An 18144-nucleotide genomic window follows, 5' to 3' on the forward strand; every position below is an offset into this window, starting at 1 on the left:
CAGTGTTTGGCAGTTATTACAAACAAAGCGGCAAAAGCCTCACCATATTTTCTGTGAGGTCACATTATGTGCATAAAATGCAACCAAACACCTTAATCAAACATGGCAGTCCTCCACCTCCTCGTAGTGTTCTTTCGGTATCAACTACTGGTAATTTTCTCACCAACCCTCTGTGAATGGAAATTTACAACGACCCTGAAACATCGTCTCTTTCTCACTAACACAAAGCAGTTCTGACTCGTAACGTCGGCCCCATACTTGAATCGATAACTAAGTATAACCCCTCAAGGATCAAATAGGCGCTGCACAGCCAGCACACTGGCCAGCAGCTGCTGGTAGGCTCCGCGGACCCGCTGTAGGCAGTATCACTGGCAGCTGGTGGGAAGCTCACGGATTCCCAAGAGCTTCATAAGCTCTTAGAGATAGGACCAAACGTGAGGACCCTTAATGGAAAAAAAACCCAAATCATCCTCAGAAGTACTACATATAACTAATAAAAGGCCCAAGTGCGAGACCGGCAGCACACCGCCCGCACCTGCGGCGCACAGAGCACCTGACCGCCTGAGGACACCCCCTCACAGCCCGCTATGCTGGCGCGGCTCGCCGGTGCAGCTGCGGACTTCCAGCCAGCGAGGCACTGCCCAACCTCTCCGCTGACGGGAGATGCTTCCCTATCAGCACACCTACCGCTCCTGATTCGGGGGACACGCCTCCCCAGCCCGCCTCACGGCCGGAACGCTGCAGCACCAGATAAATCCACCCCCATCCCCCCCCGACTCCTCTTTCTCCTCCCTCCCGCCCCCGTACGGCGCCCTGCCACCGTCTCACCTCGAGGCATCAGCCGAGCGCACCGCATCCCCCGGCTCCTTAGCCGTCCCTCCCTTTTTTCTCTTTTAAACCTAGCGCTCTCCTCTCTCCCCCGCGACACTGCCCGCCTCAGGCTGCCCGGCGCGGGGAGCTGCCGGCTCGAGCCCCTCGCGGCGGGCCTCGCACTGACAGGCTGGGCTGTGCCACCCCCCCCACCCCCGCCCTTTAACTGCCTCGCGGGCGCGCGCACAACGGCCCTTCTCAACGGCCGCTGCTCGCGCAGAGGCGGTGCCTGCGCGCGCCTCACCTGATTCAGGCGCTGCCCGGCGCGTGCGCCGCCTCTCCGCCCGCCCGCCCTCCCTCCCTAGCGCGCGCGCGCGCGCGCGCTCCCGGCGGCAGCGAGCAGGGCCTCGGCCCGCGAGGCGGGCGGGAGCGCGGACCCATCCGGGTCTCGTCCGCTCCTTGCCGGCGGAGGCGGCGGCCGCGGCGCTGCCGTCCCCAGGAGAGCGGGGAGGAGCCGCGATGCATCTCCACCAGGTGCTCACCGGCGCCGTCAACCCCGGGGACAACTGCTACTCGGTGGGCAGCGTCGAGGACATCCCCTTCACGGTAATGGTGGCGATGCCAGGGGAGAGGCGGGGGCGCCCGGGCTGAGGCGGGCGAGAGTGGGGGAAGGGGAGGGCGTTCGGTAGGCCCGAGGAGAGCGGTGGGAGGGGCTGGAGGGGATTAACCTGCCGGGGCGGGGGGGGTACGGGCAGGGTGGTTTGCGGGCCCTAGTACCGGGGTCGGAAATAGCGCGGTAGTTAGGGCGGGGATTACGAGCGGGGGCCTCGGGGCGGCGCGCCGCGCCGAGCCGAGGGCCGGTGGGTGAGAGCCGCCTATTTGGAGGTGGGGTGGGGTGGGAGCGCTCCTGTGGGGCCTCGGGGCGCTCCCGGACAGCAGGGCTCGGGAGAAGACAGGCGTGACCCCGCCGCGGAGCGTCACCGTCTCGTACGCCCTTCGGGAGGGGCCTTGCTGCTCGCTCTTCCCGGGGTGCCGCTGCAGATGGAGGCTGGGACCCGCGGGTGCAGCCGTCACCTCTGGCGAGCGCTCCGCGGATGCTCCGAATTCGAGTAGGGAGCCAGGGAAACCCCCAAACTGTGCGTCCCCACATTTTGCTGGGTACTTTTTTTTTTTTTCTCTCGTGTGTGTATCGTCCTCCTGCAAAGAGAACGTAGTCTGTTCCACTAGGCTTCTCAAGAAGCCTGTCCACTATTGATGAGCGGTTGGCTTCAATTACTGTGGTTAATAAAACACAAACTTGTCAAATGCTCCTCTTAAACTGGAACAGAAAAGAAATTGAAAGAGATACGCTCAGGAAATTTCAAGAGTCCAGTAGTTTATACAATAAAATCTGTTTATCACTTTATCATCCACGGGCCCTTTTTGTCTACTCTAATGTCAGTTTCCGCTTTTTTAGCTTATGATATGCTTCTCTGATTTTAATGAGTGATCAGCTTATGCAATGTTTTGCACACTGTCATCTAATCAGTATGTTATTATTTGGGAATAAATTGTTTCATTAGATTTTATATTAACATTTATAGGATTATATCCCAGGCACCAACCAATTCTAAGCTAAATGATACAAAGCATCGTTTTTAGCGTAAGGTAACTGTCAGCAGACTTGTCAAACATTTAAAGCTTACTTTAGATTATCACAGATGTCTAATTTCAGTAATGAATGCTTGAAAGTCTTAAGAAATAAAAGGTGCCATGTCTGTTTTCCTCGATCTGCTGCTATACAGCCATACTGCTATTAAAGGGACCTCTGTTACTTTTGATATTTATATAAGAAGTCATTTACTCATATTCATATTCTAATGTTTCTTTTTACTGTGACAATTTGAAAAGTCAATCAACTGGTATTATGAAAGACAGCTTTATGCTAATTCTCAGAACAGTTTTGATAACATAAAAAATGAATAACAATATATGTTATGGTTTATACAAGAATTTCCCAAGAACCAAAGTCATGTTTTACAAAAAAATGCAGAATCATTTGGTAGCATGTTAATTATGGAACTGCATATAACAGACCTCACTGTCTTCTCTGGCTGCTGCATCCGATGTTTTATAATACAGTAAAGAAGGAACTAAAGGGATAAGTATGTTTTAATAAATGTATCTTCTGGACTTTCACATCTGTAACTTTCTTCTTCCCTTTTTCTCCTTTGTCTATATTTGTGGTATTATTTCCTGTTGTTCTAGACCTTGATCCTATAGTAAACTGTACAGTTAAAAAACATCTCCTTGCAGTTTGGGGTCTTATATCCAGATTCTTAGGAAATTAGTCGCCTGTGTGACTCTCAGTAGCATCATAGTCTACCATCCCACTGCAGGTGTCACTTTCATTAGTGCCTAACCTTATATTCTGTTGGTCAACATCAGTAACGCTGTATTGACATAGCTTTGTCCCCCCAAACCGTTAAGCTGTTTGGAGTCATAACTTTAACTCAGATCCTGAAGCCGGATTTGCAGTTTAGGCAAGAGATCATCTGTACTGGTGATAGAGCCTGACTCTATAGATGTGTTCTTAAGACCCAGTACCTGTCAGCCTCTAGAACACAGCAGAAGCAGAGCAGTAAAAGGCAAGAAGGGAAATCTACACATTATGTGCTGTACTATATGAATCCATATGAAGTTAGGCTGTGGCAGAGGAGCCATTGTTTGTATGCGCATGTCCTTGCTTATGTTTTGGTTGATGTTAGGGCATTCGTTTAAAAAGTGTGAGAACTAGTTCAAAATTGCTACAACTGATTAATCACAGGGACTTGAAAATACGACTTTTTTGTGTGCAGAAATGAATCACTTATGTTAAAGTTACTCCACTTAACAGTAGAATAACGGCTTGGGTACATGTATATATGTATTTACTAGTCAATAGTTTTGGAGCTAGTCCCTCCTTTTTTGAGGAGGAGAAGAAATGTCCTCTTAACTTGAACTTTCTTTAGATGCCTAACTCCAGCAATCTTAGGATTCTGAGAGAAGGAACACATTTTCTTCTGACCTGATTAGGGACACTGCAATTCTCAGGTTCTTCTTCATCCTTCCTTTCCTCTATGGTTTGCTCTTGGCTTGTTTACATGACTCCTTGTTGGGGATAAAGGTAAGCTTTTAATTTCCGAGTCAGTGTAGCTAGAGCTAAGATGATAACATGTTCTGCCTTAACATTTTTAAAGCTTTGGTGAAAGCCATCTAGTTATTCTGAGAATAAGAAGGGGAAAAGAAATAATTTTGGCATTACTTGTTTTTTAGCAGGTAAAGAAAAATTACTAGTGACTCCGTAAAGCAAAACAAATCCAAAGAAACAGAGACAGTTGCTGTAGGTTGTCTACAAAGGTTTTGTCAGTCTTTTATCTGAAATGCACATAGTGTACTTTCCTCCCTATGTTCCCACATCTGCCTGCAGCAATCCTGACATACATCTAGCATTTCCCAAATAAGGGATGAAGGACAGAGATGTTTGGTTAACAAACTGGCTTGTGGATGTTGTAGCTGTATTGTGCCCAGTCTAGTAGAGTGGGTAATACACAGGGAAACTTGTTTGAAGGGTGATTAGAAGCGAAATAGCTTCCTAATGCTGTTTTCTACCAGGCAGTCTCTTCAGCCTCCCTTTTTTTGAGCTCCAAGAAGTTCTGGTATTGTCATTTCTGGTAATAATTCTGTGCGCGATTCAAATTGCTGTTGCTTCATGTTCTTATTTCAGCAAATATTGTTACCTGTGTTTCACAAATGAGTTTACAGAAGGTCAGAGTTGAGCTTTATACAGAAGGGCCTTACAGTACACACCCTGCCTAGACAGAAGAAGGGTATGTTATTTGAACCTCATAGCCTAACTGGCAGCTAGTAAGTTTTTAAAGGTAATAAACTGCATTTTTCAAACCATGGTTGATTTCATTTAGTTTTTGTTGTTAAGCAGCTGTTTTAGGTTATGCCAATTTCAGTCACTGACCCTAACCTCTGAGTGGGATCTATGTTACCAACCTGACTTTCTGTGATGTGGAGTAAGGTAGTTTCAAATAAAGAAGACAAGCTGTTCTGATTCTGTTTATATGACTTCTGCCTTTTGTCCAAGCTCAGGGTTGGTTTTTTCCCCCTGAAACTCTGAACAGAATGTAGGTGTTTCTGTGTCAGTTTAGGTTTAAAAAAAAAAAAAAAATCCATAGGTATGTCAATTACCTAAAGGCTAGATTCTGTAAGTATAAAAACTCCAAGCTCTGGCTAGTGTCACATGACTTCTTGTAAGAGGTATCACTAAATGCACAAAATACAGAACTCTAAACATTACTAATGAAAAATCAGAATATCAGATTTTAGGGGTATCTCTACATAAGAACTTTTCTGATAGAAGTAAAAAAAAATTAATTAATTATTTTTCATTTTTTAAAAGGAAAATTAATTAATTATTTTTCATTTTTTAAAAGGAAAAGCTTCTTGGCATCTTCCGTGCCAGTACTGACACTTGGCCTGGAATTGCATGTAATGAATTTCAGAAGCTGTTGCAGATGAAAGTCTCCTACACCCACATGAACTTTTTTTACCTCATTGAAAACAGCAAAATCTTCATCCACACCATTATGTCCACAAGATACAGCAACTGAGAATAGGTTTTCTCTGCTGTGTAGGGTTCTCCTCTACTTCATCCTTCTTGAAAAATTACTTCTTAAAACCCTTATTTGCAAATCCCTTTTATTACTACTTATATATATCTGTATGTTCTCTACTGTGCCATGTTTATGTGAACTGGATTACAGACACTTAACATCTGAATCCTTACTATGTTCTTTTTTCTCTGAAGCTCTGTGTGTAAGCATATTATAAAGAATTTAATCATGAATTCATCTTAAATGTCAATTTAGGAAAGCCTGTTCTACAGGCCACAGGCTAATAGCAGGTTGGGGTTTTTTTCAGTTATTTTGCGGTTTTCATTAAGTGTGTGTAATTCTACTAGTACTTAGCTGGGGGAGGAGGGAAGTGTAAATGTTGTGTTCATTGATGACAGTTTCGAAATGTTTCAGAACTCAGGTGTCTTTGTCGCTAATAGGAAGGTGGAGGAATTTCTACATCTTCTATGTTCACTATCCAATCCAGAAACTTAAGGATGAGTGTTGTTATACTGGAGGAGTACCATAAGGCCAATAGAGGCTTTAATTGAGGTTTCAGTGGAGATTTTAATTAATATATGTAATTTTAGATGTTTAGGAACTTCATTTTTAATACCACTGTGGGCTGATTCTGATTCTTCCACATCCTTTACCATCTTGAAATGTCTGTGTACCCCTAACAGTACACACTGGGGCTTGAGGACTTCTGGTCTATTTCACTTATGCCAAACTTGTAAAGAGTTGCAGGTTATAGGAAGAGAAGAATCATTTTTTACACAGAGAAAATTACTTATATAAAGAAACAAGAAGATGAGAATGGGAAGGAATAATTGTTTCCCTATCTGTTAGTTCCAGTGATCAATATTAAAATTAGAGAACCAAACCGGAAAACTTGGGCAGCTAAAAAAGAGAGGTGCACGTGCTGCTTTCATAGTATCTGAAAATTGAGAATATAGCATAAACTGTTACAGTAGGATACAATGTCCTGCTTCTGTCTGGTGTTCCTGCATTCAATTAGAGCCTTGTCATTGTTCATTTCAGTGGTCCCAGATCCTGACAGTTAGAGCAGACATTGGCAAACTACAGCTTATTAGTTGCTTATGGATCCTGCAAGTCATCCTTGCATTCTGGCAGTTTTGCAACTCCATTTAATTTTCTCTTTGAAGTTATCAGTGACATTAGAAATGGTTTGGCAGATACTCCATGTGGGTGGTTTTTACTGCACTTGTTTCATTCAGTGACTGCTTATAATTCTGTTTAGCTAAGACCTCTGTACTGCTCCCATCCCTTACAGTATCTCAGCATCTTATTTTCCATCTTTCCTTTTTGTATGGCTTACCAATTTTCCATTCCTTTTATCAGGCTATGCAGGTTGTTAGTCAGTTCCCACAAATCCTGTGGCCGCTGTTATTCTGGCAGGATAGACCTGTGGTGGCATGAATGATCTCCCTGAAGATGTTGTCAGCCGAATCCTCAAGAAGGAACTACTAATGTTAAATCTTATGACGCTTCCGTATTCTTTGCCAACATAGGGTGCTTCTACTGCGTTACCAGCTTAAGGAGTGAAAGGACAAAATGAGAAGAGGATTTAGTAGAAATGTGTTCTGTTCAAGTATAAACATGTTAATATATTGAGTGTATTAAAAAAGCCTCATAAAAGTAATCAGACGGAAAACTTGTATTTAGATGTATAATGTGAAATATGGAAATGTCTTTCAGTACAGAAAAGTATACTGACCTTTTCTGTTTTGAGAAATTTGGAGACTATAAATGTGAAAAAGTGAATACTTGTTTTAAAACAAGGGGACACCTTTTCTCAAAGGTGGGGTTATAATAAATGTACTACTTAAAGTAAATTTAAGATTTAAGGTAAATATACTTTAATATACTTTCAAGAAATGAGACACATTCTCAGAATAAATAACTACACTGAGAAAATGACCCCAGAACCAAGAGACAGCACTTCCTCAAAGAACCTAGAGCTGAAGGCTGATACCTGCAGTTGGGAACGTGTTCCGACTAAGGTCTCTAACAGACTAGATCCTCTCTGTTGGCTTAGGACATTTAGGTGTGCTGAGTCACTTGTTGGTGCAGTGCCAAACACAGGCAAAGAGTAGGAAGGATATGAGTGACAGTAATGATTTCACTTAGGAAAGAGATCTCTCTCTCTCAAAAAAAAAAAAAAAAAAAAGAAGAAAAAATTCTACTGTAAACCACCCTTTTAATTCACAGCGACCTTTGTACTTAACTTTAGAAAAATATGCTAAATAGTATAACTAGCTGGGAAAACACTGCCTTGTTGCTATGATAAGAAGTGTGGATAGGGGACAGGAGAGAAGAGAAACTAAAACTTTAAAAAAGGAAGACACTAAATTCTTTTGCTTCACAGAGTCAACAGACATACCCAAGTATAAAATATTTTCTGTTTCATACATTATCAACTATACACACACATACAAACGTGCATGTTTAAGAACAGTAACCATAAGGAAATTAAAGCTGAGAAGTCTTTTCCTTTCCCTATATCACTTCTGAGACACACATCCATATCTCCTGCTAACAGGATTGCAACTAGTGATAAATTATGTTTACTTTGGTTTGAAATTTGCAAGTCAAGCTATCAATACCAACAATATAAAAATAGGGTATCCAAAAGGTTTAAGTCCTTGTTTGAAGTGGATCGGTACTGGTTTTTTACTGTATTAGATAACAATTTAAATCATGTCTTTTAGTAGGTTTGTATCAGTAGTTATGAGGCAGACTGTTGAAAAGAGGGTGAGTCTTTCAATTCTTTGCTATTTTAATTGCTCACCCTCTGAAGTAATAGTAGGAGAATCAATTGCTTGTAAACATTAGAATTCTGAATAAATTATTGGAACAAGAGGAGCTGCTTTTATTTTCCTGTCTACTTATAGGCATTCACATCCTGGTCTCCATCTTCTCCCTTCCTACTTGTGAACATTTGCTGGCCTGTCCAGCATTCCACACCACTAGTGGAGTTTGTTTTGCAACAAATTCCAAAATAAAAAATCGGAAAACAACAAAATGAAAAGACTTTCTGTTCAGTGCCAGAACTTATCTCAGAATCTCATCTTTCTTTCTCTTACTTTCTGGAAATAATCCTATTTCATTTTAATAACAACTTATTCCCTTCCAGACTGGGTCTAATAATTGCATAGCCTAGTCATCAAGGAGCTAGGATATTCTGTTACATAGATAATCTGCCTCTAACAACATTTAGCAGTTGGTTCCCCCCCCCCCCCCCTTCTGCTTACATTGTGAATAACTCCAGTATCAGTTCCTCAGAGCTTCCCAGAACAACAGTTGTGGGCTTGAGAAATCAGACAATACTGGATCACTACTTTATTTTTGTGAGATGACCTTGGAAATCTTTTAGACAATCTATGTTTTGTATGCAGTTTTCATTTTTGTGCGTGCAGTTGTATGGTGTGTTAATTTCTGAGGCTTGAGTTTCTGCTTTGCTGCTTATATTGCTGTTCCTTTCTTGTTTTTAGTAGTGATTGTACTTTCACTAAATTAGGCCTTTTTCTTCAGACTTTCTCACTCGTTGCTCCTTCCCAGGAGGATCAGAAGTAGACATAGAAGGTCATGAGACGTAAATTGTCCATTCTAGTTCCTGTGGTTATCTTGTACCATTATTTTAGTGTGCCCATCAATGGGCACTGATCCTGTAAATCTATAGAAATACTGACAACTTCTCATACACTTCTCAAAAATGATACAGGTAGCCTTTAAACTGATTGACCTTGGAGGAGAGGGCTAGGACTCAGTAATTTGGAAATTATTGTGAAAGAAGCAAGGGACAAGTTAAAATGACAAAGTAATTTTGTACCATCTGAAATTGACTGTTGAGGACTTGCACCCCCTGCTTAATGCAGCTGTTGTAAAATTTCTGCCTACTGTATTGGAATCAGTGGAAAACTTACTTTAAGGAAAAAGACTTCTAGCTGTAATGATTTACTTTAAAAAGGCTTATTGGTAGGTTGGTGCTGGGGAGGGATTTCTATGCCTGAATGTGGGAGTTTAGTGGAACAGATCATCTGGAGTGATTAAAATTTTTAGAATATTCTGGCATACTAGGACAAGTGAAAGGTTGGCAGACAGGTATATATTTATCCTGCCAATAAAAAGTGCTGCAAGCTATCATTGTTCTATAACTTATTCTTAAACAAATTATTTAGACTGTAGTGTGTATTGCACAAGATACAATATATCCAAGACAAATCTTCCTTGGTTTCTAGTCTTATAGTAATGTGCACTTCTTAAAACGCAGAAAACCCCAGAAATTGGATTCTTATAGAAAAGAATCACTTAATATTCTTAAAAAATGAAAAAAAAGTGCAGGGGGGCACGACACACACATATTTAAGAAAATTATATGCAAATTTAATAACTGCACCTGAATAGTAAACTCTTGGCTGCCTTGCTCTAAGAGGTAACAGGAATTGGAGGGGAGGAAAAAAAAACCCAACAGCAAACAACTAAAACCTAACAAAATACACAAAACAAACAACAGTGAAAGTACACACAGAGCTTAAGTTCTAGAAGAAGTTTGGGGGTTGTTTTGGTTTTTTGTTTGGTTTGTTTTTTTCCTGTTTCTGTTTGCGTGATTTAAACACTGGAAGGTTTAAGGTCTCTTTTGCTACTTTGTTTTTACTTGTTGCTTATTCTCCTGGTGCTGCTGTATTGATGGGGACTAAACCTGCTACATATAACATCTTGTTTCAATGGAGATTTTCACAGATCTCTCAAAAGTGTAAGCCGTCTAATAAGTATTTAGTTTTTAAAATAAATTTTTTAATTGTGTTTCTTTTAAAAAATATTTCAGGCATATGGCTCTGGTTGTGACATTGTTATTCTGGCAAATGACTTTGAATGTGTGCAAATTATTCCTGGTGCTAAACATGGAAACATCCAGGTCAGTTGTGTGGAGTGCTCCCAACGACAAGGCAGGGTAAGGATTTTAATAAACCTGTATAGAATTAAAAAAAATTGAATACTCAAAATAATTAAACAGCAACATAATACATTAATGGTATTAATGAGTCAATTTCATGACAAGGATCAGTTTTTACTGATATGTAACTTTCTGAGTAATATCTCTTGAGTTACTCAGAGAATTGTTTCAATTTAATAGTAATTTGGGGGTCGGGGGGAAGCAGGAAGCATCTTATAACAATGGTTTTTATTTCTTTCCAGGACCTGCAATAACAGGTCCCACAAAATATGGGAATATGTATTAGTTACAGTTTAGTATCAGAACTGGAATGCTACTAAAATTATTGTTGTCTCCATTGTTGTATTCTTTCATCTAGCTAAAGAAGACGTGGATAAATCATTCATGTAAACATATATATACACACACATATGTGCGTGTGTGTGTGTTTGTGTGTCCTGCAAAGTAATGAATTAGAAATACTTTCTTTTTCAGAAAAGCTTAGGCATGTTTAATGTGTTTAGAAATGCTACAGTATGAGCCGTCATAACTGCATGGCCCCTTGACTGGCTATGGGGTTTTATTTTTAATCCCTAAACAGTGCTAAAGAGACAGTTTAGATTGCTGAGAAAAAAATACTTCCTATGAGTTATGGTAGTGCACTGAGCAAATTTTGTTTGTCAGTTGTCCCTGCCTAATATTAGCGAGTTAAAAATTGGTTGCAGTATTGAGAAAGCCCTAGTTAGGATTTGGGCAGCTTTAGCTGGCAAGGGCCCCTGCAGTGCAGCAGTGCAGTCCCAGTAGGACTGGAAGAGAGGAGATTCCAGCTGCACAGGTGGCCCCTGCAAGATCACCATGAACCTCTGGGTGGTTCTGCATTCTAGACTCTGAATTCACAGTCTGTTCTTTTCTTTGGGAGTGTGTTGTTGCAACCTTCCCCCCGCTGCTCCCCTTCCCCCAAAGAAGAAATAAGATTTCATAATAAATGTCGTGAAACTTTTGCATCATTTCTCTATTAAGGAAACCAGATGCTGAATGGGAAGAACTTAAACAGTTTTTCTTTTAAAAATCTTTTAAGGAAGAAAAAGGAATTTTAAACATAGTCAAAAGTACTCATAACCATATGAGTATTAGGAACATGACCAGATAAATTCCTCATAAAGACCATATGGTGTATGGAGGTTTCTGTGAAATAAGTGAGTGAAAGAAATTATGGGGTTCAGTGGTATAAGTACTTCAGTTTTTGTGTTTACCATTTGTCTCCCCTCAAAATGTATTTAACTGTTCAAAATAGAATTTCATTTCCTCCTGTTTCCTGTAATTATTATTTAGTGGTACAAAATGGAATCTGGGAACACACTGAGACCCAGACACTAATAATTAATTTATTAGTTAGCTGTGAAGTAGACGAAACATGAGCAGAAGTAGTGAAGGCATCAGCTTTCCCTTATGCATTAGCAGTAGTTACTCTAGAAGAATATATTAGATCTGATTGACAGCATTTATCCCACTGAACAAGATGTCTTTCCTACCTAGAGTTAAAATCTTAAAGATGGGCTTGTTCAGAAGTATGTATTTCTCAACTTCCTTAAGAAAGTATACCTGTAACACAATTAATGACATTTGCATTAATTTCACTTTTCTTGAACAATGGCACATGTTGCTGGAAATTCTTTAGCTATTTCGGAATACTAAAAAGCGGTTACACTTATCTCCTAACCTTATGTTTTGAGTCTTGAATTTTTTTTTTTCCAGATTGCAGCATCATATGGAAATGCTGTCTGCATATTTGAACCACTTGGTATAAATTCTCATAAAAGAAATTGTGTAAGTATGTCTTTCATGATTGTAATTTGGTTTAGGTTTTTAGAAGAGGCAAAAGTCTGTCTGCTAGTTATTATTATTATATTACATGGGCACACAAAAGACTAATGGATAAACATTTTCCACCATCCATAATAAAATTGGATCTTCCGCTGTGTGAATCAAACTGGGAACTGCGCTCCTAAGTTCACAACATCTTGTTCTTGAATCTCATACTAGAATGACGTGGTGACAAGTTGGTGTTTCTTTAACTTGAAGAGCTCGTCAGAACTGTGGTACAGAAATATGACTTACTTGTAGACGTGTACCCAAGCTTGTGTTTAACAGCACAGCCATGGTCGAGCACTCAAGCATTAAGTATGTTCTCAAGCAGGTTTCATAATCTTTGTTGCATCTATAGTGCCATCCATTATGTTGTTAAGAAAGTATGACTTAACTAGCTTAAAGTAATCTACAGACATATTTGTATGTGTGACAGGTCCAGATCTGGTTTGCAGGGCACTCTGTGATGCATTTAATTTTTATAAAACAATTAAAGAAATTATTAAAACTAGATTCAACAATCTACCACTGGGTCCTGAATGTTTTTGAACAGGCTTAATAGCAATTTCTTAGAGAAAGAAAGAAATATCAATACCTTTCCACTTTGCTGTTGATGTGAGAATTAATCCTTTACTGTTTTTAACTACAGCAACTAAAGTGTCAGTGGCTTAAAACTGGGCAATTCTTCCTCAGTTCTATGACTTATAACCTGGCATGGGACCCTCAAGGTAATGTGAAGTTTGTGAAGTTATTTGTTCAACATTTGTAGTTAGGAGAACTTGAACACTTTATTTTTATTGTAATAAAATGAGAGCATGAATATGGAAATTTTAGATTATCTGTTCTCAGGCAGTGTTGCGTAAAATGTGAGGCTACAGTTAGCGTTTGTGAAGATGCTGTGCCAAGTGTTTGTCTCTCTTATGCAAGATCTTAGTTTGGGAATCACAATGTTAAGTTGCTAACTGACTTAAATTACCACTAATAATCATTTAAATAGAATTTTATCACATTTAAAGTAAGCAATGTACCTGGGCACAGATATTTATAAGATGTCTAACAATGTATCTTTATTAGAGATGTGAATAGCTATTTAGCATCTACAGCATTCATTGTTAAATATCATTTATCATTTGAAGTCACCAAAAAAACCCTTGATGTTCTTTCTTAAAAGGTATTATAAATTCAAAATGTTTTAATAAAAGCAGCTATACAATATGATTGAATACTCTATCATATTAAAATGGACTTTACAAAGTTGAGTTTTCAACCTGTTTTGAATAATCATCAACAAAATATGATGACAGGCTTAGTCTTTCAATATACATGCATCATCTTGGTTTCACAGCTTTGATATTACTTTCAGGTAACAGGCTGCTGACAGCAACTGACTTCTTGCAATTGTGGGCCCCTCCATCTAGTGACATTCTAGAAGAAGAAGGTGATGATCCTGACAATCAGATCAAAGATGATAAAGTTCTCCCAGTTCTAAATGACTGGAAATGTGTCTGGCAGTGCAAGTGAGTGAGATAATTTTTATTTTAAGACAAATTGTAATGCCACCTCATATATCAACCCTATCTTCTCTCCAAAACCATATTTTAAAATGTGCTTTTAAATCAGCTTAAAATACCATAAAATTCAAACAATGTAAGTTACTCCAAATAGAAATTCCTCACTTTTTCAAGTGACCTATCACCAGATAACCTAGTCAAAGGCTTACCCAAACTGTAGCACTGGTAACATATCAAAATTGTCTCTGTTTTCTCATCTTTGAAAGTAGTGCTGAGAAATTGGATGAGACTGAACAGAGGAGCAGTAGCAGGCAGATAGACTCCACTGAAAGATGAGAGCTGCTTCCTGAATCTTAGGAAGAGGGTCCTGAAACCCCTTCTACCCAGTTCTATTTGAGATCCATGTTATGGAAGTGCTTTGTGATCAGCCATTTTTATATATATGCAGACTTGGGAAGCAGCTGCCTATGAACCTGTTTTCTCTTGGCTTTTTTGAAGCCATTTTAGATTTTGTGCCCACAAAGCACTGTATAGGCTGCTTTCCTCTTTCAGACAGCTGAACCATAAGCTGTAGTCACAGTCAAATAGTATCACAAATTATCTAAAAGATCTTAATTTTCATTTCTTCCTACTATTTGTCTTGGCTTCACTGGGAGTAGAGGAGCAGATGGGACAAACTTCACTTCTGTGATCTCACCGGATCTAGCCTAGGCTTGCTGTACTTAAAACAATTTATTTTATGGGCTGTTTTTCTGTAAAACTGTGAAAATACTAAATATTTTGTTTCACTGTGGCAAATACTTTTTATGCTTCTGCTGTTTATAAAGTATGCATAAAGCAACAACGTAGAATACTAATATATTTCATTTAAATAATGAACAGTAATACTTATTCAACTGAATACATATGGAATAATACTATAGAATAAATAGACTTTACTTACAACTTAACTTTACTCCCATGTTCTTTAGGACTGCAGTATCAGTACATTTGATGGCATGGTCTCCTGATGGTGAATACTTTGCAACAGCTGGGAAGGTACGGACAAAAAAAGAATAATTAAATAAGTGTTTGCAATGTTAATGTTTTTGCATTTGTTTAACAAAGTAAATAAGTAATACAGAATAGTCCTGGACTATATGCTCTATTGTAGTCTGAGCTAAGTTAAATTATCATCTCATGTGTAATGCTGTATTTTCATGTAATTCCATGAATTTCAGCAACAAGAAATTGGATTTAGCTGTGTACTGTTACTGAATACTGGAGAATCAACCTGGAAATACAGTGACAGTGATACAGGCTTGTATACATATATGCTTTAGATAAAATATACTTAGATGAACTTTCAGATATGCATAAACATATTTTTCTACTTCTGTTGGAAGTAATGAGGATAAATATTAGATCATTATGATAGAACATATACACATTTTAACTGGTGTAATATGCATATCTCAGTGGATAAATTAGAAAATATTTTCTATTTAGTGAATTCTGGGTTCAATTACCAATTCTTAACTTCTATTTCAGTTTGGCATATTTTTTGTTAAATTGCTATTCAAGCTAAGTTTTCAATTAATAATTCTCTTTAATGTCACCCTCTCATTTGAGTGATTCCCTTTGGTTTTCAAGTCTGGATAGGTAAGCATTCACTGCTTGCACTTAATGTCAGTTGAAAAATGAGATGAATTTTTGGAACCTTTGTTTTCTTACACTTACTAAAGAGGACAATTGAATCATGAGCTGTATTATTTTATGACTAAAAATGTACTTGCAACACCTTAATAAATATTACATTTAGAATTGTTGTGGTTAGAAAATTATCAAAACATTTGCTTCATTCCATATTTCTATTTCCCATGAATATACTTTTATATAGCTAAGCATTTGACAAAGTAGATGAGGCAGATGGTTCCAGAAGTAATTTTCTGTCTGTAAGACAGCTCTGTATTAGTTGTTTCATGAGATACACAGCTTCGATCATAATTCTTAACAGGGCTGCCTGTCAGACTTTCTTCCTGCAGAACCTGTGGTCAGATACTGTACTTTTTGATGCTTGTCAGGAAATACTATCTTTTATTCACACTCTTAGAGGTTCATAATTTATTCATTTATTTACTTTATTCTGTATCTCCAGAAGCAAGTCCTGAAAACCAGGGATATGGCATCCAGCTGTGTACAATGTACTGTTGTCATACTAGTAATGTTGTCCTTAGCTCACATGGGTCATACTCCAGTCTCACTATCAGCATTTGTACTATTGCTGTGTCAGCATTTCAGTTTTGTTTCAATTAATTACGTTAGTGGTGCCCAACCATTCAAACCAGAAAGGTAGCATAGGTTGTCCTGGTGGAGGGGAAGGTTGTAATACACATCTGCTCCTCTGTTGTGTGCCTGTGGTCAGTAGGTGCAGTGCTTTCCATGAAAGTCAGGCTTTCTGTCTATGGGAGCCAACAGGGACTTACAGTATGAATTGTCTCAGTGGAGAAACTGCCTGTTAATGCGCTTAATATTGTAGTGTGAGTGGCAGTCTATTTCTGGCCTCTATCTTTTCAAGGAAATGGACATGGAACTTAAGCGTGCATATGTGCTATGCAGAAAATGCATAGTGAACCAAGAGAAAAGTAAGGGGCCAACTGGACTGGAAGAAAAATTCCTTATGGGAATGGAGTGTTGCCAGCAGAATTGTTCTTCAGTCCTGTAACTCATTCCAGGATGACCATCAATGAAATAAGTGGTCTTAGAAATGGGTTGTCTGAAAAACTGCAAATAGTTCTGGGCCACAGATCAAGTTTTCATGAAAGATACCAGACTTGAAGTTTCCTTATTATTTGGGATCTTCTTTTTGTGATGTTTTGTAATTATAGCTAGCTAACCCCATGGTTTTTCATTGCTTTATATAGGATGACTGCCTCTTAAAGGTTTGGTATCCTATGACTGGTTGGAAGTCATCTCTTCTGCCCCAAGAGAATGAAGAAAAGAAAAAATGCTCAGGGGTTGTCCACTTCTCATTTGTTTATTTGGCGCATCCTCGAGCAGTGACAGGATTTTCATGGCGTAACATTAGCAAGTACATGCCCAGGTTTGGAAGTTTTCTTTTTAAAAAAAACAAGCAAGCCTTTGACCAAGTATTTTTTAACACTCTGCTTGAAGTTTAGCCATCAAGAACATGATTAGATTTCTCTGCTTATACTTTCAAGAAGTAAAACATATCAACATCTTCCCATAAGCTTCTGTATTACCTAGTGCAATAGTGATAGTCATGTTAACAGGTGAGATTTATTCTAAAATATGGTCTAAACTTCAGTGCCTTCTCAAGTTATGTGAGGAAACATGGATGTAAGGCTTTGTCTTCACCAAATGGTGCTATGACATTGGAAATAAAATGCTTGTTTAAATGATTAGCATTTAGTAAGCTATTTTCTGCACCTTGTTGTATATAGTGGTGTTTAATTAGCTGTTCAATTTCACTTTTCATTATTTAGTAAAATTTATGCATTCTTCACATAGCTCAGCAAGTCAGATAGTTTAGGCAGTTTCATAACTGCAGTTTTATAATAACTGTTGCATTTATCAAATAATAACCATTCCGTGTTCACATGCACTTTTGCCAATAATCTATGGGTTTATCAGCATGCCAAAAATCCCTACTGATATAAAACCTTTAGTTAGGGGAGAGGCAGAAATTTGGATGAAACAATAACTACTAAATACTTGTATAATCCCCTAATTTCTGCTGTGTCCGTATAGCTAATTTAATTACATTGGGTAGTAACCTTGATATGTCTATCGTTAGGGGTTTGGTCTGTAATGTGTTACTCACATCATGTCTTGATGGCATCTGTCGGCTGTGGGCAGAGACGTTGTTACCAGAAGATACTCTTCTCGGTGAGCAGATCTGTGAAACCAGCACTTCCAGCATTAGCAGCACTATCTCTCAATCTGGAAAGCAAAAGGACAAAATACAGCATGCACTAGAGGTACAAGTAAATACTTACTTTGTGAATTTTTTATTTCAAGATTCTTAAAAAGTAAATATTTAAAGGATGTAGAACTCTAAGAATATGTATTATCTAGTTCTTATAAGCATAACAGTCTGAATTATTTCATATCAGTTTTTGAAGTCTGTTACTAAACAGTGAAGAAGTCAGAGACTTTGCAACTCTGCACCCAAGCTCCATGTTCTTAAAACTCGATCAACTTTTTCTACAGCTAACTAATAGTGACAGGAAGAGACAATGTTTAATGGAATAGTAAGTGATGGTTTCATTCTGATTGGGTCTGAAAGTCTGTCATTATAAAAACAGTGAAGGCAGTAAATAAACTCTTCTAATTTTTAGTTATCTGATTTAATAAT

General features: G+C 38.9%; 1 protein-coding gene across 12 annotated transcripts in view; it reads left to right on the forward strand.

Moving 5' to 3' along the window:
• The first annotated feature begins 1203 nt into the window (after window positions 1–1203).
• The window catches only part of DMXL2 (Dmx like 2), a 55578-nt gene continuing 38637 nt past the window's right edge, over window positions 1204–18144 (forward strand). For 11 of the 12 annotated variants that reach the window (XR_008238313.1, XM_052808514.1, XM_052808519.1 and 8 more), the window contains exons 1-8: window positions 1204–1416; window positions 10303–10428; window positions 12166–12237; window positions 12926–13004; window positions 13640–13793; window positions 14759–14825; window positions 16691–16869; window positions 17584–17767. Coding sequence is in view for 11 of the 12 variants with exons in the window: in XM_052808514.1 (XP_052664474.1) it covers window positions 1330–1416; window positions 10303–10428; window positions 12166–12237; window positions 12926–13004; window positions 13640–13793; window positions 14759–14825; window positions 16691–16869; window positions 17584–17767 (948 nt within the window). In the remaining variant the exon portion in view is untranslated. Of the gene's footprint in view, window positions 1417–10302; window positions 10429–12165; window positions 12238–12925; window positions 13005–13639; window positions 13794–14758; window positions 14826–16690; window positions 16870–17583; window positions 17768–18144 lie in introns of those variants that run through there. The other variant, XM_052808524.1, reaches the window with a different exon arrangement.

This window comes from Harpia harpyja, chromosome 14 (genome assembly GCF_026419915.1).
Source record: "Harpia harpyja isolate bHarHar1 chromosome 14, bHarHar1 primary haplotype, whole genome shotgun sequence".
In the NCBI taxonomy this organism is placed as follows: Eukaryota; Metazoa; Chordata; class Aves; order Accipitriformes; family Accipitridae; genus Harpia; species Harpia harpyja.